The sequence below is a fragment of the Schistocerca cancellata genome, chromosome 4 (genome assembly GCF_023864275.1).
Source record: "Schistocerca cancellata isolate TAMUIC-IGC-003103 chromosome 4, iqSchCanc2.1, whole genome shotgun sequence".
NCBI lineage: Eukaryota > Metazoa > Arthropoda > Insecta > Orthoptera > Acrididae > Schistocerca > Schistocerca cancellata.
The window spans coordinates 322,600,751-322,623,864 of NC_064629.1; the positions used below are offsets into that span (position 1 = coordinate 322,600,751).

General features: G+C 43.0%; 1 protein-coding gene across 2 annotated transcripts in view; it reads right to left on the bottom strand.

Moving 5' to 3' along the window:
• LOC126183482 (probable H/ACA ribonucleoprotein complex subunit 1) overlaps positions 1-23,114 on the bottom strand; it is a 72,125-nt gene that overhangs the window by 39,606 nt on the left and 9,405 nt on the right. For both annotated transcript variants that reach the window (XM_049925502.1, XM_049925501.1), the window contains exon 3: positions 7,721-7,800. In XM_049925502.1, coding sequence (XP_049781459.1) covers positions 7,721-7,800 — 80 coding nt within the window. The remainder of the gene's footprint in view (positions 1-7,720; positions 7,801-23,114) is intronic.

Here is a 23,114-nt window from a genome sequence, read left to right on the forward strand (position 1 = left end):
GGTACTTGATGACTGAAGAGGGGAAAAAAACCAACCAACAGCAACAAGTTGCAGATGTTTTACACCTAGCCTCTCATGCCAAATATATTAGGTATCATTACTATTTGCACAGATGTAAGTTTTGTAGTTATTTCTGTCCTATGACTCTCAAATTTTGTTTAACTGACTATTGCTCTTCATGAATATTTCTGAAATAACTGAATAATGGTTTTTATATTCTCTGTTAAAAAATTCTTAAGTTGTTAGGGTGTGTAAGAGTCAATACTGATAAGAACAAAATAATCAAATAAAAACAATGTAACACCTAGACACAGACTAACTCTCCCTCCATTTCTAGTATTCTAATGCAAAACTGTAAACACTGTGCTAACTGAGTAGCACTGTTACATTGTAATAAAAGAAGATATTTGTCACACATGTGATTCTAGTCTGTCACACTACCAATCTCTGAAGTCAGTTTCCTACTCGGCCAAAATTTTGTTATATACGATTATGTACCATTAGTAGGAAAGGAATCACTGTTCAGTCAAATTGTGTAGGTTTTTCTTCACACTGTAGATCTACACACCCATTTTGAAATGTTTTTCCTGTTATTTGGATGATATGCCCTCATCGTTGCAAAGTGATCCTTGGATGAACAAATTATTATAGTACAATCAGGTATCTTCAACCTGGTGCACTGGTGGGATGATTAACTCAGTGCTCATGCCTGACTGTCATACTGATTCCAGGCTGTACGGTCTTCGACTCTAAACTTTTTGATCACCTTTTACATAGTATACTGTATTATACCATACTAAATTCAAAATGGAATGGATTAGGAGACGATAACTGTCTGACATTAATGTCCATTAAAGTGACACTAGTCATTGTATTTAGCAGGAGGAGAGGGGGGAGGGGGGCGGGGGAAGGCATACCCAAGATGAATACCAAAATGTTAAGTAAATCTACTGAACGCAGAGCTTTGACAGATAGCTAACTAGAGTTTTTATTTATTATACACATTTAACAAAATGGAAGTTGAAGTCAATAGAGTGCAAGCTCTAATAAGACAATGGTGAAGAAGGAAATTTGGCATGTCCTTTTCAACTGCACCACCCCAAAACTGGTCGCAACTGGTTTGTGAATTTGAATCTCACTTCTTTTGAACCCCAGCTGACTACTTTAACCTATTAAAATTGCTCAAAAGAGGAAAGGCCTCTGGACCTGATGGGATACCAGTTCAATTTTACACAGAGTACGCGAAGGAACTTGCCCCCCTTCTTGCAGCGGTGTACCGTAGGTCTCTAGAAGAGCGTAGCGTTCCAAAGGATTGGAAAAGGGCACAGGTAAGTGCGTGACGATGTTTCAGTTTAGAGATGTTAGCAAAGATATGAATATCTCTGCACTGGGTTAAGTTACAACATTGCAATTGACATGATTGTTTTTGAAAGTGTCCTCTACAACATTGTCTATTATACAAAATACCCTAAATTCAAAAATAACCAGTCAAAATGACCTCCAAAGTTTGGTATCCAAATTTTCAAATATCCACTTTTTGGCTCAACAATAACAAACAAGGAGTGATTTATGAGAGTCTATTTTTTTCCTATAGTTAGATATCATACACTGCTAGCCACATATAGAGCAAGAACACTTACAAATATTTCCTTAATTTTTTATGAATTTTTGAAATTTGAAAATTTTCGTTTTTTGTTAGTTATCTCAGGTAGGACTGAATATAAAAATATGATTTTTACACAGTTTGTACACCTATATGATAGCAACATACTGTAAAAATTTCAACACTGATATCTGATTGAACAAAGCTATAAATTTTTGAAAATGAGGAAATAATTCACATTACTCTACAACTAATCTTATGGTTGTTGCCTATTTATGTGTGATATTGGCAGGATATAATCAATTATTATTGAAGTAAGGTACTGAATTATATACAAAAAGTGGAAACATAACTGAAATTAACATTTATATTATTTTGACATACTTAAAATAAATATTTTCAATTAACATCCTTCGCGATGCGACTTCTAAACCTGGTGGTGAATGTTAAGAACACTTATTTTTTCAGGCAGCTCCTGTGATACAGAATAAGACCTCCCAGTTGCTGTGGTAAGTTCAAGCACTGAAAGTTTCCTTAAAACATTTTTCATTGGTATCCAAACTTTGTCACTAGTAGATTTCTTGAATGATGTTCTTAGGCCAGCAGGGTGGTACAAATTCTAAAAAACATCATTGGTTTCCAAAATTATTCTTTCAACCTCTGCAAGCCACCACTGCCCAACATACACATATGCCACTATGTCATTCAACTTTCAAGACAGAGACATAATTTTACTGACACAATGATACCCATAAATTTCAGTTTCTGATGTTACATAGCATCGAACTAAGGTTTCAGCAATGCCAAGGAATTTGTGGAAATGCCTTGTTCCTTTTATTGCTATACAGTTTTCAAATCTGGTTTGAAGTGTTGTTTTCATATGCAGAACCACTTCTTTCTTGACCAGAAAATAGGTAATGCCTTTAATATTACCCTTGCAAAAGACATACATGTCCTGTGCTGTGAGAATTTGGTCTGTGGTTGGTCTTTGTAGGCTGCCTATACTTACTTCACATTTTGTTGTAGCTCCTACCGCATCACATGCATTTTTACCATGGCAAGATGCAAAAAAGTGCCATTCAGTCTCCAACCCAAAGTCTACTTTATGGTTGCACAGATTTGAAACATTCTTTCTGTTCTCATACTGACAACCACTTCCATCTGAAAAGTGTATCAGCTTCTCAACCTTGGGAAAATTTTCTTTTATGTAATTTATTACATACTTTTGAAACACATGTACAGCCGAAGTGTTGTGCTCCAAGTAGTCACTCAGAATGCATATTGAAGAACTGCAAACTTCATCGTTCTCATTTTTAAAGTAGAAAATAAATGGATGCACTGTTGCCTGGTCATTGACCCAGTGGTACCCTTGTATTGCATCCTGAATCAAAAATGTAAAATTTTCTGCAAAATCAGCTAGCACTATGCAGTCAGTTTCGTGAAGTTCTGCTTTTTTTGTCCTTCAAAAACTTACTTTGGATTTTAGAAACATAGTGGTGACTTTTGAGTTTTTGTAAGTTATCAATTCACGGGTACTCTTCCCGATATTTAACCACTATTATCATTTCTGCCCTGGCAGCTGTGACACACTGTTTGAAGGTAGTACTGTCTGGCATTTCCTCATCATATTTGTGAAACAATTCAATAATGGTTTCCTTACCAGGGCATTTATTACACAAACTCATCATGTAGTCATAACTGTTAAGTGTCACAGACCATTAAATCTAGTAACTCTTTGTAATTAAGATCACTGAGTTTGGCACCCACAATCATCAGTCTGACATTTTGATAATATAAACAAACACACACGGAGTGTGTCCCTGAGAATCCAACCAAAATACACCACTTAAGGCGGAGGTCAGAATATTTTGACCTTCCAATTTTGCATTCATGATGAGAATTTTTCAAAGCTACATAAAGTTCATTTAAATTTGACAGCACTAGTCATTTCTGCTTTGTTACTTTAACTCCATTTATAACAACTCTTTTGCTATCTTTGCAACCTGGGCACATTCTACTGTTTTCATCATCTTCAAAAAACTGCTGGATCTTTTTAATTGTTTCTTCACCTACACCTACTCCTTTCTTCTTTCCTAAAAGTGGAAGAAAGCCTTGCTCTTTCACTAATTTTCGGATTAGTTTAACCAAAGGATGAGAAACATTTAATTAAAGAACTATTTTTTTCTCTTGACCATGAGTCAGGGAGCAAACTTAAAGTTTTAACTTAATCCTCTTTAGATGTCACTGAACATTTAATTTTTATTCCCTCTATTAAGCTCAAATATTCAGTGTCAGATGATGCTGGTGGTAGGTTTTCTTCTTCTTTATAAATAATGTTGGTATCTGTATTATTAAAACACGATTCCAAGTATTTTCTAATTTTGTCTGAAATTTGTTGTACCTTATTTTCAATAGCTGCTTTTCTTTTTCGGCTACTTAATTTTATTATTTTCGAAGCAGGAGATATATTTAACTTAGAACAAGCAAAATCCAATATGCTAACAGCTTCCTCATTAGGAATATAAATGTCATTAAGGAGGTTACACGATTCTGGTTCTGGATTCACAACAAATATTTTTTAGTAACTTCCTCAAACCTTTAGTAATTGGCTTTTTATGAACTTGAAGTGGATCACAGCACTTTCTTCCAAAAATGTGGTTGCACTTCCGAACATATGTCTTCTCATGATACTCACACACTGATGTGACAGAAGAACTTACTCAAAATATAAACAAAGTTTGTCTAACATCTTCAAAGTCATTGACATTTTTCAAGTTTCTTGAAACTGAACTGTAAACTGTTTTGTGACACACTTCACTTGCTATCTGTCCAACAGAGCACTGTTCATCCATGTTAAAGCATTCCAGTTAATCTCTCAAAATTAATTACAAATTACACACAGAACAAAGCACATAACACATTCTACACTCTTGATGAAGTATGTACATCCACTCTAACAGAGGTTTCAGAACAGACTGACTACAACAATGCCACACCCAACAATAATGTACTTCTACATTGCCACACCCAGCCATAATGTACTTCTTTATTGACAATAAACCTAAACGTAAATGGGCATTTTTATTAGCACATAACAAAAGCGAAAGCTCCTATTCTTTAATATTGCATCATTAAAAATAAATAAACTAAATGAATATTGGGTCAATGTGTTAACTACACATATGTCACAATTAAATTTTATTACAATGAAACAATATACCATTTAAATAGGCAACAGCCAAAAGATCAGTTGTAATTTCCTCATCTTAAAAAATTCATAGCTTTGTTCACAGTCAGATATCTATGTTGAAATTTTTAAAGTACATTGCTATCATATAGGTGTACAAACTGTGCAAAAATCATATTTTTATATTCAGTCCCACCTGAGATAACAAACCCCAAACTTAACAAATAATAAAAATTTTCAAATTTCAAAAATTCGTGTGTATGGTTAACTATAGGAAAAAAATAGACTCTCATAAATCACTCCTTGTTTGTTATTGTTGAGCCTAAAAAGGGGATTTTTGAAAATTTGGATACCAAACTTTGGAGGTCATTTTGACTGGTTATTTTTGAATTTAGGGTATTTTGTGTAATAGACAATGTTGTAGAGGACACTTTTTTTAAAAACAATCATGTCAACTGCAACGTTGTAACTTAACCCAGTGCAGAGATATTAAAATTTTCGCTAATGTCTCCAGAATGAAAAATCGTTGCGTGCCTACAAATAAAAATGACCACCATCCAGTAAAGATGCAAGATAAATTATTAAAAAAAAAAAAAAACTGTTTTGAACGTCTCAAATATAGGGCAATCACATACAAAAAATTAAAATATTTAAAAATGGTCACGCAGCCATCACTGGACCACTTCATGTGGATTGACCCAGTTGTTGTTGGCTATAGAAACCTTGAAGCCATCAATTAGCTACTCATTTGACATCATGAGGCTGCGTGGACTCTGTTCAAATTCTCAAACCAAGGAAACTCTGCTGGCAATACTGAAATTTGATCCCAGATCCTCCACACAGCAGTCAGACACACTGACAATTCAGCTATGGATGTGGACTTGTAAATGGCGAACTCTCTTTCAGACTTTGAAACACTGTCATGCCAGCAAATTTGGTAACAGCGCAGATGCATGGATTGAAAGCTGTATTTAATAACTGGTTCAAACACATTCAAAATGGAAATGGAACTTCTGATAGATTGGTGTGTAACAACAGCAACAACAACAAGTTAGTACGAAAGATAACAGCACATAATGAGAAACTGTGCATGAGACTGCCATTAGAGAAGTTCAGGATTGACCAGGACAGTGTGCATGAATTTGTCCACTTTCATTTACTTTCAATTCATGCTGCACCAACTGACCAATGAGTACAAGACAATACATATATAGAACCAAGTGGAGAAGGCACTGACAAGTGATCAAGGTTGGTCTTTTCTGCAAAACATCAGGACTCATACCCTGATGGTATCAGTTTGCTCCGGAGAAAAGCAGACATTTATCAGTCCTTGTGTACAGACAACTGCACTACATTTCAACAGACAACTGAGGACATGGCATGTCAATGTTTCACCTGATTACAAAAAAGCCAGAATTTTGATGATGACTTGGTCCACAGTCTACATGAAAGTTTTTAATGACGTCATTCTGCTTTAAGCCGTTAAAATATTATTTATTGTGATAGCAATTTCGACACATGGTCATCGTCAAGCATTCTGAAAGCAGTCACCAAATAAAATACACATGGTTAAAAAATTGACAAATGTTGAAAAATGAAAATTTCAAAACCACTAATGCGGGATTGTTGCAGCCCACTCAACAAAATAAAGTTGTCACATGTAGAAACAAAGTTCCTCACAGTGTAAAAGCAAATGCATATGGTGGTATAATTGACTACACATTAAGTCTGACTGTATGTCATAGTACTGAACACAATAAACCTTACATGCTGTCTGGGGTTTATAAAATTAACTCTGCAGAATGCAATAACTTTTATGCAGGAAAAAAAATGGTTGAATTTGTAATATTTGTTCTAGAGAGCACAGTAAACCTAGCAATTTTAGATTTACATATGTGAATCATATTCAAATGACTAAACACAAGTTATATAACACTGAAAACTCTTTAGAAATTCTCCATAGAATTGGAAAAGGAAGAGCTTGATTACTTAGAACAGATTGAAATTTATACGGCATTTAGAGACCAGCCAGAATACATTTTGAATTTGAATGATAAGACTGAGCTTAAAAATATGAGATTCCTATACTACTTCAGGAACATCTTATAATCTAGAATTTTTCAATATGGTTTACTTTAGCGGTGTTAATCCTGGCAAATATTCTAGACCATGCTACACTTACTACTAAGTAGCACCTGCTTCTTTCCCACATTTGTATATTACTTGCATTTTATCACTTTGCTCATTTTGCATGTGTGGACCACTGCTTTCGTCCATATCTGAGATTTAAGACCCTCTTATATACTTGAATTTTATGAGTATTGTATTATTGTGACTTGATAGTCACTTCATCTTGTTACCTAATTTAATTCTCATTCTCAGTATAAGATCTTGATACTGCTTTTATTTAACAAATATTTGTCACTTTCCTCCTTTCTGTGCATATGTTTGATAAGCACATGAACTCTGTGTATTAGCATCTTTGCTCACACCACATGCATTTGCTTTCACACAACTAGGAACTATGTTCCAACGTGTGGCAGTTTTATGTTACTGAGTAACTTTGAAATTTTCATTTTTCAATGTTTGTCAATTTCATAACTATGTGTATTTTATTTGGTGACCGACTGCTTTCAGAATGCATGACAATGACCACATGTTGAGATTTCAGTCACAATAAATAATATGTTAACAGCCTATAAGTGGAATGACTTTATTCAAAATGACAAAGAAAGCCTTCCCTCACAGCTCCCTGGCAGCTTTAGAAATAGTACAAAATGGTACTGTGGCAAATGGAGATTACTTTGAGGGTGACTAAAGGTATTTTGCTTGTATGTTATCTTTTTTGGTTTTACAGTATTTACTAAACATTTTAGCTGAAGTACCAATCAAAATTTCTGAATCTTTTTTCTTGAACTGAGCTGCCTTACCTGCTCAGGGGGGCCTTGATCATGGAAGCTCTGTCTACCACCAAAATTTCCACCACCGGCACCACCTCGAAAACCTCCACCTGGAATTTATAGATGTATTGTATTAAATTTTTTTTTCCATTACAAACTTCCACTAATTGCTTTTCTGCAATCAACATATGTCTTGCAATATCCCTTAAGCACAAAAAATACTACATTACACAGCTAGTCAACTAAGATTAAAATACACATAAATGTAGCAGCTAGTCAACTAAGATTAAAATACACATAAATGTTGCAGGAGACTGAGTGGCATTGCAATAATCAAACAAGGAAATTAAAGGAGACTCATAGGTGATGACCCACAATTAGTATACTTTTATTTCTATGCAGGTCCACAATTCCTTTGTTCTGTAAAATACCATCTCATAAAGGCCCACGCACGACCATCGTACACACAAGTTTTTGTGGTTAGGCTAGTGACTGTGTACATGGTACTCCCAAAGAAGGGTCTGTCGTTTGAGAAGGATGGATATAGGCATATGCAGCCACCACTTGGGTGCGTGGTAGTGCTGGTTACAAAGTAGATTTTCTGGAGCTGGAGCTCTGACATCATTTCATTTTGAGACTCCAAATTACTCAGGTAGAACAGAAAGTTTGAGAAGTTCAAATAAGTGGATTAAGATGATTGCCTCCTGTTGTTGTCAAATGTTTGGATATAAGCATGTTCAGTAACTATTATATCTATGTGTGCTTCTGAGGGATTACAAATGCATAAAAGAAGAAAATCATTTAAAATCTAGTAATATGTTTTGAATGCATAGGAACAACATGGCCTACTTCATAATAGTGTAATAGTGTAATGTATAACACATGTTGTTGTTGTTGTTGTTGTTGTTGTTGTCGTCGTCGTCGTCTTCTTCTTCAGTCCTGAGACTAGTTTGATGCAGCTCTCTATGCTACTCTATCCTTTGCAAGCTTCTTCATCTCCCAGTACTTACGGCATCCTACAGCCTTCTAAATCTGCTTAGTGTATTCATCTCTTGGTCTCCCTCTACGATTTTTACCCTCCATGCTGCCCCCCAATGCTAAATTTGTGATCCCTTGAGGCCTCAGAACATGTCCTACCAACCAGTCCCTTCTTCTTGTCAAGTTGTGCCACAAACTCTCTTCTCCCCAATCCTATTCAATACTTCCTCATTAGTTATGTGATCTACCCATCTAATCTTCAGCATTCTTCTGTAGCACCACATTTCGAAAGCTTATATTCTCTTCTTGTCCAAACTATTTATCGTCCGTGTTTCACTTACATACATGGCTACACTCCATACAAATACTTTCAGAAACGACTTCCTGACACTTAAATCTATACTCGATGTTAACAAATTTCTCTTCTTCAGAAAAGCTTTCTTTGCCATTGCCAGTCTACATTTTATATCCTCTCTACTTCGACCATCATCAGTTATTTTGCTCCCCAAATAGCAGAACTCCTTTACTACTTTAAGTGTCTCATTTCCTAATCTAATTCCCTCAGCATCGCCCGACTTAATTCGACTACATTCCATTATCCTCGTTTTGCTTTTGTTAATGTTCATCTTATAGTCTTCTTTCAAGACATCGTCCATTCCGTTCAACTGCTCTTCCAAGTCCTTTACTGTCTCTGACAGAATTACAATGTCATCGGCGAACCTCAAGATTTTTATTTCTTCTCCATGGATTTTAATACCTACTCCGAATTTTTCTTTTGTTTCCTTTATTGCTTGTTCAATATACAGATTGAATAACATTGGGGAGAGGCTACAACCCTGTCTCACTCCCTTCCCAACCGCTGCTTCCCTTTCATGCCGCTCGACTCGTATGACTGCCATCTGCTTTGTGTACAAATTGTAAATAGCCTTTCGCTCCCTGTATTTTACCCCTGCCACTTTTAGAATCTAAAAGAGAGTATTCCAGTCAACATTGTCAAAAGCTTTCTCTAAGTCTACAAATGCCAGAAACATAGGTGTGCCTTTCCTTAATCTTTCTTCTAAGATAAGTCGTAAGGTCAGTATTGCCTCACATGTTCCAATATTTCTATGGAATCCAAACTGATCTTCCCTGAGGTCGGCTTCTGCCAGTTTTTCCATTCGCCTGTAAGGAAATTGTGTTAGTATTTTGCAGCTGTGACTTATTAAACTTTGCGTTGTTTTGGATATTGTTGAAGTCAGTAGAGCACAATGTACCTATTTTTGTATGATTTTCATTTAATGATTATAATTAGAGTATGAATGTAAACTCAGGTTGTCCTTATTTTAGGGTTCCGTAAAATACTGAGTATTTCAATAGGGTTCCATCACCAAAAACATTTGAGAACAGCTGATCTATGCAATAGATTCAATAGATTCATCCACAAACTAATCCCAATACCATGTCCTGTTGATCCCACCATGAACAAGAACCTTCTGGGAAGATGATAAAATCAAAAACAACAGAAGAGACTGCTACTGTATACTTAGTCTGCGTGTTAATGTCTCACATAACAAATTTAAATTTTAGGGCAACTCAGTTCAAGTAGAAACAGTAGTTTTAGCTCAAGTGACTTATATCAGTTGACTCTTACAGAGGAGATAACAGCACTCAGCCAATTTTCATCATGCTATTTATTTATTGAAATAGCACTATTACCAGTTTCGAACCGACAGGTTCATCTTCTGACAGGTCGTTCACGTTAAGATACATTTTACATTAGCTTTCACTTTTTGTTTTCCCAAATGATGAAATTTTCTTGGAGTGGTGGCACCAGGATTTTGTACACAGCCACAGCCTCAGAATGTCAGTTTTTGACAAAGTAGCAAGTGCCTTATGTCCATAAAAGTATAGAGCTAGGAACAAGTGAGTGACATCGATAAAGGTCTTTAGAGCTGGGGACTCTTACACTGACAGTGCACAAGATCTACTTTTGCATGAGACTTGTGGCTTTATTTATTTGTGTATTTGTCCAGGGATAATCTGATAATGATATAGGATTTGTTGTCACAATATAATGAAACTAAAAAGCTCAAATATACAGACGCACAAAATATATGTTGTTAACAAGCATCGGGCAAGTGGTTGACCATGGCCTTGTTGAAGGAATCATTTAGGAAAACCAGAGAATACCTTAATCAGAATGACTGGACAGAACTAAGTCCATCTTCCTGAATATCTTAAAAACTGCACTTCCTCATTCAGTTGGCACCTACTGTAAAATGCGTTTTGTTCATACACAATTTGTATAAGATAACCTACAATATAAAAAATTGTTTTGCACTGTTTCTTTGTATCTCTCTACATTATCACTGGACACATTACACACCTTCATTGATGACTCCAGAATCAGACACGCTGCTATGCCCCTGTCGTGCCTGGATAACTGATTCCAGGACCATAAACAGATGAACTTTTTTTAGAGAAACAGCAGTATGCAGCCAGAGAACCTCCTCATATAGCATAATGTGCTGCAAAGCAGCTTGCATGAGAGGAACATGAGCAAGATCAGAATCGAGATTACTGTCCACAGCTGGTGCACTGGTCAGTCAGAACGTGGTTTTTAGATGGTTTCCCACACAAGTTATGGCAAACGCTGGATTTATCTCCCAGAATGTACGATTCCCAAACAGTTAAAATACAATCACACACAGAACAAAGTTTACATGTACCACAGTCAGGCAACACATTCGACTTCCCTCCGTTGGGTAACTGATGGCTGCAGTGACATGATAGGCATCTAGCCACATAGTTACATAATATTAAACTGCCAAATCCTGCGTACATTGGACCACATCCTAGATGAGATTAATGCTTAGTAAAAGAACTGGTATCCTGCCAGATCATACAAAATAGAGGAACAATCTATATACAGGGTGTTTCAAAAAGGGCTTTACAACTTTAAAAATTCATACAAATTTATTGAAAGAAGATACAGAGCTGTTTTTAGTGTTATTTCGTAGGGAAACACATCAAGTTTTTTTACCTTAGACTAAAGGTGTTGTATGTGGCTTCTGTTGGTTATCCTGCACACATCCCAACAGAAGTCAATTTCTTCCCGAACTTGCTGTAGCATTCCAGGTGTAACTTGCTCAGTGGTGGCGTAAATTCTTGTTCTAAGTTCAGGTACAGAAGCTGGCACAGAAGGTTGGTTGGTTGGTTTGGGGTATAGAGGGGCCAAACTACAGGGTCATCAGTCCCTTTTTTCTCAAGAAAACAAGTCTCAAGGTAAAACAATTAAAAACAAAGGAGTTGAGGGAAGTAAAGGTAGTAAAACCAACAGGGTAGCAGAAGGCTTGTGCTGGCTGATCACAAGGATAAAAAAGGATGATCCAGCCACTCTGTAACATACTAAAACCACCAGGCTAAAATACAAGGTGAGAAGAACACACATAGAGGAAAACATGAACAACAAGGCAAACAAAATTCAAAGCAAGAGTGACAATGAGGTAACAGGGAGGGAGGGTGGATGCCTGGGAGAGAAGGCAAGAAACCCAATCTCAGATGGTACGATAAAAACATCACTCTCAAATGGTACGATAAAAACATCCCTCACAAATTAAACGTAAAACTAAATCGGCCATTGAGCCTTTGTCACCCAACACCATACGTAGGGTGCTGGGAAGGTTAAAAGTCCGCCATAGAGCACCTAAAATTGGACAGTCCAAGAAGAATTGGACAACAGTTACACAGGAGACACAGTGACACCAATGTGGGTCCTCGCGACAGAGGACATGACGATGTGTTAGCTAAGTATGGCCAATGCGGACCCGCAGAGGACAACAGAGTCCCTCTGAGTGGGTCGCATGGATGACTGCCACACATTCGTTGTCTCCTTGATAATGCGGAGTTAGTTTGGGGTACTTCGCGTGCGCGATTCAGTATCCCAGAATGCGAAAACTTTGTGGCAGAAGATCAATCGAAGATTGGTCACCAGCAGTCCAATCCGCAGAGTTTGTTTACCGGAAGCCTGTTTGGCCAGGCTGTCAGCAAGTTCATCGCCCGGTATCCTGGTCCTGGGGTCCAAATTAAAGTCACTGAACATCCACTGTTCCTGAGGGCATAAAGAGACTCCTGGATAGTTATTACCGAAGGATGTCAAGGGAAGCACTGATCAAGAGCTTGTAGGCTGCTTAAGGAGTCACTACAGATGATGAAGGACTCAATGGAGCAGAAGCGGATATGCTCAAGGGTGAGATAGATGGCTACCAACTCTGCACTGAAAACACTGCAACCATCCGACAAAGGGCGCTGATCAGTATGGTCAACTTGAGAGTAAGCAAAGCCGACAATACTGTCAACCATTGAACCATCTGTGTAGACTATTTCTAAGTCCTTGAACTTGCTGAGGAGAGAGATAAATTGCCAGTGGAGCCTTTGGGGCCTCGCAATAGGTCCAGCCGAAGCCATGGCTGAGGTATGGGCCACGGAGGTGTACGTACGTGGACCCGCAGGAAATGTGGTAGGGGGGAAGTGTCGAGTTCATTAAGAAGTGACCAGACACAGTCAGTGAGGGTATTCCCGCTTCTGGGCCACCATTGCAGGAGATGGACTGCTGTGTGAGGCGAACCATGAATGTGGACAGTGTAATTTTCAAGCAGTAGTTGCCGCCAGAGTAGCAATGGAGGAACAGCAGCTTCCACAAAGAGGCTGTTCATGGGGCTCATTCAGAAGGCTCCTGTCACGAGCCGAACTCCACAGTGGTGCATAGGGTCCAGCACACACAGTGCGGAGAGCGATGCTGAACCATACACCAGGCTCCCATAGTCAGTATGGGAAGGTATAAGGGCTTTGTATAGCTGCAGCAGTGTAGGATGATCAGCACCCCTGTCAGTGTGGCTCAGGTATCAAATAATATTAAGGTGCCACCAGCACCTGTCCTTAAGCTGAAAAAGATGGGGAAGCCAAGTAAAGCGGGCGTCGAATACCAGTCCCAAAAAGCGGTAAGTCCAAACTACATCTAGTAGTTGGTCATTGAGGTAAAGTTCGGGATAGGGATGGACAGTATGATGATGACAGAAGTGCATGACAAGTCTTGGAGGCCAAAAACTGAAAGCTGTGAGTGAGGGCCCATGACTGCGGCTTCCTTATAGCTCCCTGCAGCCAACGTTCAGCCACAACAACAGAAGAGGAGCAGAAGAAAATACAAAAATCGTCACCATATAGGAGGGGAGATACTGACGACCCAGTGCAAATGCGAGACCAATGACAGCAATTAAAATGAGTGGGACACTCCAGGACAGAGCCCTGCAGGACCACATTCTCTTGTTTATGGTTGCACTGTGGGAAACACCAATGCTAACTCTCAAAGTGTGGAGCCACAAAAAGTTCTGTATAAAAATCAGGAGTGGGCCCCGGAGACCACACTCATGCTGAGTAGCTAGGACGTGGTGTCGCCAAGTGGTAATGTAGGCCTCCGTCAGGTTGAAAAAGACGGCAATAAGGTGCTGTCGCTGGGAAAAGTCCAATCGAATGGCAGACTTCAGATGCTCCAAGTTGTCGATGGAGGAGCGTCCTTGGTGAAAACCGCCCTGAGACGGAACCAGAAGGCCCCCAGTCTCAAGGAGCCAACATAACCGCCGGCTCCCAATACGTTCGAGGAGCTTGCACAGAACATTGGTGAGGCTGATAGGACAATAGCTATCAACATCTAGTGGGATCCTACCAGGCTTTAGCACTGGAACAATGATACTTTCCTGCCACTGTAATGGGAATTCGCCATTGCTCCAGATGTGGTTGAAGATGGCAAGGTGGTGGTGCTGGGAATCCACTGACAGATGTTTCAGCATTTGAAAATGGATGCGGTCTGGGCCAGGAGATGTGTCAGGACAATCAGCAAGGGCACTGAGAAATTCCCACCCAGTGAAGGGAGCATTATATGGCTCAGGGTGGCGTGGAGCAAAGGAGAGGTGTTGTCATTCCACCCACCGTTCAAGGAGACGAAAGGTGGGACGGTAATTCTCAGATGCAGAGGTGCAAGCATAATGCTCAGGAAGACACTTTGCAATTACATTGGGATCAGCAGATACAACTCCACTTGTGGAAATTCCAGGTACACCTGCATGGGTCTGATAGCAGTAAAGTCACCGGAGCTTGGACCAAACCTGGGAAGGAGAGGTTTGTGTTCCAGTCGTGAAGACAAAGCGTTCCCAACACTCCTGCTTTCGTTGTTTGATCAGTAGGTGGACCTGGGCACAGAGGTTCTCCAGGGAAGGGTGGTGATAATGATGTTGGAGGGCCCACCTATGGTCTCTAATCGCCGCAGCAATTTCCGTTGACCACCAAGGCGCTGACTTCCGCCTGGGGGGCAACCAGAGGAACAAGGGATTGCTAATTCAGCAGTGGCAATAATGGAACGAGTGATGGTGTGGATCACTTCATCGATAGTGGCATGCAACAGAGATTCAATGGTGGTAGTGGAGGTGAAAGTGTCCCAGTCAGCCTTGGGAAGAGTCCCCCTGGCCAAGTGTCAAGATGAAGAACTGTGGGGTAGGGAGAGGAAGAGGGGAAGGTGGTCACTACCACACAAGTAATCGTCAAGCTCTCCAGTGGATAGACGGAAGAAGGCCAGGACTGCAAACCAAGAGATCAATGGCCGAGTATGTGCCATGCATCACACTGAAATGACGGGTGGGGGCACCTGTATTTTGGAGGCAAAGGTCGAGTTGAGTTAATAGGTTGGTTTGTGGGATTGAAGGGACCAGACTACTAGGGCCATCGGTCCTTTTTTCCATGAACTTGAAACACCCACAAAGAATAAAAACAAACAATGGAGATGACAAGAGAGAACACAGGACAAGAAAGTCACAGACAGAGACCAGAAAAAAGGCATTAAAATCACACCGAAAGGTTGGCCAACCATAGAAACAAAAAAGGAAAAGCCAACCACCAAGAAACGCACTAAAAACCCCAGTCTAAAATTGTAGGCCAAAGGCCACACTCAACACAAAAAAAGGACAAACACTTAGATCAAGTGATAAAAACCCCTTGCACGGGTAAAACTCAAAATTAAATCTCCCATCGCAATGTCATCTGATAAAAGTGCAGGAAGCGTATCAGGCAGCACAAATGTCTGCCTAAGCGGAGTTAAAAGCGGGCAGTCCAACAAGATGTGGAGCACTGTCAAAGCTGACCTGCAGTGACATAAATGTGGGTCCTCGTGGCGCAATAAATAGTTGTGTGTCATCCAGGTGTGGCCAATGCACAGCCAGCAGAGGAAAACAGAGTCCTTATGAGAGACCCGCAAGGAGGAGTGCCACACACCAGTAGCCTCCTTGATGGCCCGAAGTTTGTTGGGTGAAGGAAGGGTGCGCCATTCTTCACCCGAGGTGAGAAGTACCTTCTGCCGCAAAACTGACCTGAGGTCACTCTCTGGAAGGCCAACCTCCAAGGTTGGTGCACCGACAGCTTGTTTGGTCAGTGTGTCAACACGTTCATTTCCCGAGATGCCGACATGACCCGGGGTCCACACAAAGACCACAGAATGGCCGCAACAGGCAAGACTCCTGGATAGGCATCACCAGACGAGAGCGAGAGAAACACTGGTCGATAGCTCGTGAACCGCTCAGGGAGTCACTACAGATAATGAAGGACTCACCTGAGCAGGAGTGGATATACTCTAGGGCGCGAGAGATGGCAACCAGCTCAGCAGTGAAAGCACTGCAGCCAGCTGGCAATTAGTGTTGTTCATAATGATCCACTACAGTAAGAGCATAACTGACATGACCAGCAAGCATCGAACTGTCAGTATAGACAACGTCAGAGCCTTGAAACGCAGCAAGGATTGAAAGAAAGCAGCGGCGAAGGTCCTCAGGAGGGACTGAGTCCTTTTGGCCATGTGCCAAATATAGCCGAAGGCATGGGCGGGGCACACACCATTGGGGTATATGCAGAGGGTCCCGGAAAAGAGGTGGAATTGGGAAAACCTCAAGCCCAGAGAGAATAACTCTGACGTGAACTGCGATCGTACACCCTGACCGGAGCCACTGTTCCAGAGGATGGACGACCGACTGAGGGAACAGGAGACGATAATTGGGATGGCTGGGCAAGCTACAAACGTGTGTAGCATAAGCGGCCAGTAATCATTGGCACCGGAACTGCAACGGAGGGACACCTGCCTCCACAAGTAAGCTGTTGACAGGGGTTGTCTGGAAAGCTCCAGTGGCAAGCTGGATCCCGCTGTGAAGGATGGGGTCCAGCAACCACAATGCGGAAGGGGATGCTGAACTGTAAGCCAGGCTCCTATAATCTAGACAGGACCGAATAAACGGCTGGTACAGCTGTAGAAAGGTAGACCGATCGGCACCCTAGCTGGTGTGACTCAAGCAATGAAGAGCGTTAAGATACCGCCAGCACATCTGTTTAAGCTGCCGAATGTGAGGAGCCAAGTCAACCAGGTATCAAAAACCAATCCCAAAAACCGATGTGTCTCCACCACAGCAAGAGGTTCGCCATCATGATAAAGCTGTGGCTCACGGTGAACAGTGCATCGCTGGCAGAAATGCGTAACGCAGGTCTTGGCAGCCAAAAACTGGAAGCCATATGCAACAGCCCAAGACTGCACCTCGCAGATAGCACCCTGCAGCTGCCGTTCAGCAGTGTAGAGAGGATGTGATGGCGTCATGTCGTACCGTATGCCTTCCGCATGTCAAAAACGACAGCGACCAGATGCTGATGGCAGGCAAAGGCCATACGGATGGCAGACTCCAGGCACACCAGATTATCGGCGGCAGAGCGGCCTTATGGAACCCACCCCGAGATGGAGTCAGAAGGCCCCGAGACTCAAGTAGCCAACTCAACCTCCGGCTCACCATGCGTTCGAGCAACATCCAAAGAACGTTGGTGAGGCTAATGGGGCGGTAGCTGTCCACCTCCAGTGGGTTCTTGCCAGGTTTCAACATGGGGATTACGATACTTTCCCGCCATTGCGATGGGAACTCACCCTCAACCCAGATGCGGTTGAAAAGGTCTAGGAGCCATTGCTGGCAGTCCACCGAGAGGTATTTGAGCACCTGACAGTGGATGCAATTTGGCCCGGAAGCCGTATCAGAACAAGTGGCTAGGGCACTATGGAATTCCCACTCACTGAATGGAGCATTGTACGATTCAGGGTTGCGCGTGCGAAATGAAAGGCTCCGACATTCCAACTGCTCTTTCAGGGAGCGGAAGGCCAGTGGGTAATTCTCAGAAGCAGAACTCTGAGCAAAATGCTCCACTAAGCAGTTTGCAATTGTGTCAGAGTCAGCACAGACTGCTCCATTCAGTGAAAGCACAGGTACGCTGACTGGGGTCCGATAGCCTTAGAGTCGCCTAATCTTGGCCCAAACCTGTGATGGAGAGGTACGGAGGCCAATGGTGGAGACATACCTTTCCCAGCACTCCTACTTGCATTTGTGAATGAGGTGGCAGGCTCATGCATGGAGCCGTTTAAAGGCAATGAGGTGGGGCAATGAAAGATGCCACTTGTGACGCTGGAGTGCCCGCCTGTGATCTTTAATCGCCTCTGCGAGCTTGGGCAATCGCCAAGGCACAGTCCTCCACCGAGGGGACCCAGAAGAACAGGGAATGGCAAATTCTGCGGCAGTAACAATGCCGGTGGTGACCGAGTGAACCACCGCATCAATGGCGTCACTGGAAATAGGCTCAATAGTGGCAATGGAGGTGAACAAGTCCCAGTCAGCTTTATTCATAGCCCATCTGCTGAAGCGCCCAGAAGAGTGACGCTCTGGCAGTGACAGAAAGATCGGAAAGTGGTCACTACCGCACAAGTCGAAGAGAAATGCATTGGAAAGGGTCAAGGCTGAGAAGTTGTCAGAGCTCAGCAAGATGGTGGAAAAAACCACTGCAATTCCACTGGAGGATGACATTGTCCATGGCCGAGAAAAGCGTGAAGGGACTGAGGAGGCAGATTACACCGCTGGGTCACCTGCTGCCACCGACTGAGTACCAACGGGAGCGACATCCATCATGTCTGAGGGGCCGACGAGATCTAAGTCCTCAGCAGATGCCAGAATCTCCACCGCATCCTAAGATGCAGAGCTTGTAGGTAGCGGTGGAGTGGGTGCCACCGCAATTTCCTTAGTCTACGGCCAGCTACCTGGGGCTTCTTCAGCCGCTGGGGGGTGTCTGGTTTGCCACTGGTAGGAACCTGGGAAGGGAGTGACCCAAAGCTACCCTTCCTAGCGAGAGAAGCCAAAGAAGACTTACGCTGCTCTGGCTTAGAAGTGGGGAGGGGTGCTGCTCCCGAGGTAGGTGGTGCGGGAGCAACAGGGAGGCAAGTGCCCCCCACCATCAAGGGGGCAGGTGTGGTCCTTTGGCTCTGAGAGCTGACTGTATGTGGTGCAACGGATGGAACTGTAACAGGAGTGACAGTGGTGGCATAAGATGACGTTATGTGCACGGGATGAAGCTGTTCAAATTTCCGTTTAGCCTTAGTGTAGGTCACTCGGTCCAGGGTCTTGTATTCCATTATTTTCTGTTTCTTCTGTACAATCTTACAGTCCGGCGAGCAAGGGGGATGGTGGTCTCCGCAGTTGACACAGATGGGAGGCAGGGCACATGGAGTATCGGGATGGGATGGATGATCACAATCGCGACATGAGGCTGGAAGCACAGCAGGAAGACACATGGCCGAACTTCCAGCACTTGAAGCACCGCATCGGAGGAGGAATATATGGCTTGACGTCACAGCGGTAGACAATCACCTTCACCTTCTTGGGTAATGTGTCACCCTCGAAGACCAAGGCACTGGTGGCAACCTGATTATCCCTCGGACCCTGGTGGACGCGCCGGACTAAAGGGACACTTCGTCGCCCTAAGTTGGCGCGCAGCTCATCATCGTACTGTGAAAGAAGGTCCCTGTGGAAGATCCCTGGACCATATTTAAGGTTTTATGGTGTGATAGTAACAGAAACATCCCCCAGCTTCTTACAAGCGAGTAATGCCTGTGACTGGGCAGAGGATGCTGTTTTTATCAAGACTGATCTGGACTGCATTTTTGACAAGCCCTCCACCTCTCTGAACTTGTCCTCTAGGTGCTCTACAAAGAACTGAGGCTTCATGGACAGAATGGATTCCCCATCAGCTCTCGTACAGACTAGATATCAGGGTGAATACGTCTCTCTGTCATTCATAGCCTTTCGTTCCTCCCATGGTGTGGCCAGAGGGGGGAACGATTTGGGGTCATACATGTTTGCATTAAAGTGAGCCCTTGAACACTTAGAGACAGCTGGTGGTTGGGCACCGGCAAGAGAAGATGTGTCACGCTTCATTGCGTATCATCCACCTTGATGCCACCTACTCCGACCTAGGGCCCTCCCCACGGGTGCCACCTGGCAGGATGGCCATTGCTGAGAGTCCCGATGCCCCAGGGAGATAGGCGTCTACTCCATGGCATATGTGGGGAGTTAACAGCGCAGGCATCGGTGACCACCGTGTTGTCAGGGGGCTGCAACCAACAGGGTACATGGCGGCCCCACCACAACGGACTGGCTACCGTGCTGGATATTAGGTGACAAGTGGTCCATGGTGGTCGTCAGCGCAGAAAGCGATACTGCAGAGTGCATGGCGGAAATCGCACCCAGGAAAGTATTCTCGCCCAAGAGATGGAGAGCGAACGGGACTGCAATGCAATGATGAATAAGCTGGCTAAAGGTCTCAATGCACGATGGACACAACGCACCAAGTAAGGCACCCTTCCCCAATTGGCTCACTTTTTGGAATAATTTTGAAACATGGTGGTCAACCCTAAGAGGGGACCATAACATAAGGACCGAAACATTTGAGACTCCTTTTAGTCGCCTCTTACGACAGGCAGGAATACTGCGGGCCTATTGTTACCCCTGAACCTGCAGGGGGCAGTTAATAGGTCCTCGACATCTTTACCATGGCCAGTAACCTTGGTTCCACCCCACAAAGGATTATTGGCATTAAGATCATACAGAAGTAGAAAAGATGGGGGCAGTTGGGAAATTAGTGCAGCCAATATATGGGGCGTCACTGCATTATCTGGAGGGAGGTAAATGTTACAGATGGTAATTTCCTGCGTTGTCCTCACCCTGACAGCCACAGCTTCTAAAGGTGTTTGAAGGGGCACAAGTTCACTACAGACAGAGGTAAGGACAAAGATACCAACTCCGCCTGATGGTCTGTCACAGGCAGTATGGTTTTTGTAGTACCCCAATAACCACAGTGAGCGAGTGTCCGCATTGTGGGAATCTACATTTCCTGAAGAAGAATGCAAAAAGCATGAGTAACACTTAGGAGTTGCCGTAACTCAGCCAAGTGGGACAAAAACCCACCACAGTTCCACACGCTTTCTGGAATAGGACCTCAGGGGACGCAAAAATCTGCACCTCATCTTCAGACGCAGAACCGGTACAAAGTGGTGGTGCTGGGGCCACCAGAGGGTCCTGTTTCTTAGCAGATTACTTCTTGGTTTGATTGCCCTCTCGCCTCTCTTTAGGGACCTGCTGGGAGGATCTCTCTGAAGTAGCTTCAGGCACAGAGGAAGACTGAAGCTCTTCGTCCAACAGCTTGTGGCTTCTTTAGCCACTGGCGAGTGTCCGCTGTGGCATTAGTGGATACCTCGGAAGTGAGACCACCGAGGGGCCCCTGCCGCATGAGAGGAGGCAGAGGAGGCTGTTGTTTTTCCGGTTGATGGTAGAGGATCAACGTCCCCGATGTTTAGGAGGGTACTGCTCTTGAAGCAGGTACTTTGGGAGCAACAGAAGAAGATGAGTCCCCTACTAACATGGGGGTGGATGTATTCTGGTGGCCCAGAGGACCCGCTGTATATGGCAGAGATTGTAGAACTACTTTCGCTTGAGAGGGTAATGTTGACTTAGCTGCAGCATATGTGGATATCAACCAAATAGGGTGCAATAATTCAAATTTGCATTTAGCCTTTGGTAAGTCAGCCAGTCCAGGGTCTTGTACTCCATAATTATCTGTTCCTTTAGGAGTACTGTGCAGTCTTGCGAGCAGGGCGAGTGGTGCTCTCCACAGATGACACACGTGGGAGGAGACACACATGGAGTATTTGGATGTAGTGGGTGTCCGCAGTCTTGATGTGTGGCGCTGAAATTGTAGCGGGAAGACGTGTCCAAATTTTCAGCACTTAAAGCTCCACATAGGGGGAGGGATATATGGTTTGACATCGCAGTGGTAAACCATCACCTTGACCTTTTTCAAGCAATGAATCACCATCAAAGGCCAAGATGAAGGCACCAATAGCAACCCTATTGTCTTTGGATCCCCTGTAGATGCGCCGGATGAAATGAACACCCTGCCATACTAAATTGGCGAGGAGCTCATCATCAGACTGCAAGAGGAGGTCGCGATGGAATATAATCCCCTGGACTGTGTTGAGGTGTTTACAGGGAGTGACGAAAACAGGATGAATATTACCCAGCTGGTCACAGGTGAGTAACGCCCAGGACTGGGTTGGGGATGCTGTCTGAATCAAAACTGAACTATTTCTTATTTTGGACAGCACTTTCACTTCCCCAGACTTATCCTTGAGATATTCAACAAACAACTGAGGCTTCATACCTAGAAAGGGGTCCCTATCTGTTCTGCTACAGACTTAACACTGAGGTGAATATGGCTCTCTTCTTTCTGTAGCCTTATGTTCTACCCACGATGTAGCAAGTGAGGGAAATGATTTAGGGTCATACCTGTCAGCATTGTATTTGATCTTCCTCTTCTTAGAGACTGCTCGTGCCATTCAGTCACCAGCAAGAGACGGCTTGATCCGCTTCATTGCGGGTCATCCGGCCCTGATGCCTCCCACTGAACAGGGGCTCTCTCCACGGGCACCACCCAGCCACAACAAAGGCCACCTGGCAGGATGGCCATTGCTGGGAGTCCTGATGTCCCAAATAGATGGGCATCTACTCCTTGGCATACACGACGAGTTAACAGCGCAGGCATCAGCAGTGCAATCCCTGTGTTGCCAGGGGGTTACCACCAAATGGGTACATGGCGGCCCCACCACAACTGACTAGCTACCGTGCTGGATATCGGGTGCAGAGAAATTCGATATTTTCATGGGGGCGAAAGAGGACAGTAGACAGCAGAAGAAGATGACATACCCCAGAAGCTGTCCTCACAAAAATAATTGAACCGCAGGTGGAGATGCAAAGCTATGACAAGAACAGATGCAGGCAATCGAATCTAATGGCACTGTGGATAACTGGTGCACCATGTAAGGCATCCTTCCCCAAATGGCCCGCACTTCTGTGAATTTTGAAAGTGGAAGGTCAAACCATAAAATAGGACCTGAACTTACAGGGCCGAAAAGTGGCAGACTCCTTTTAGTCACCTCCCTATTCTAACCCACACGGGGAGCCACAGAAGGTACAAACACAATATCCTTGATGAATCCAGATAAAAAAAAAAAAAAAAAAAA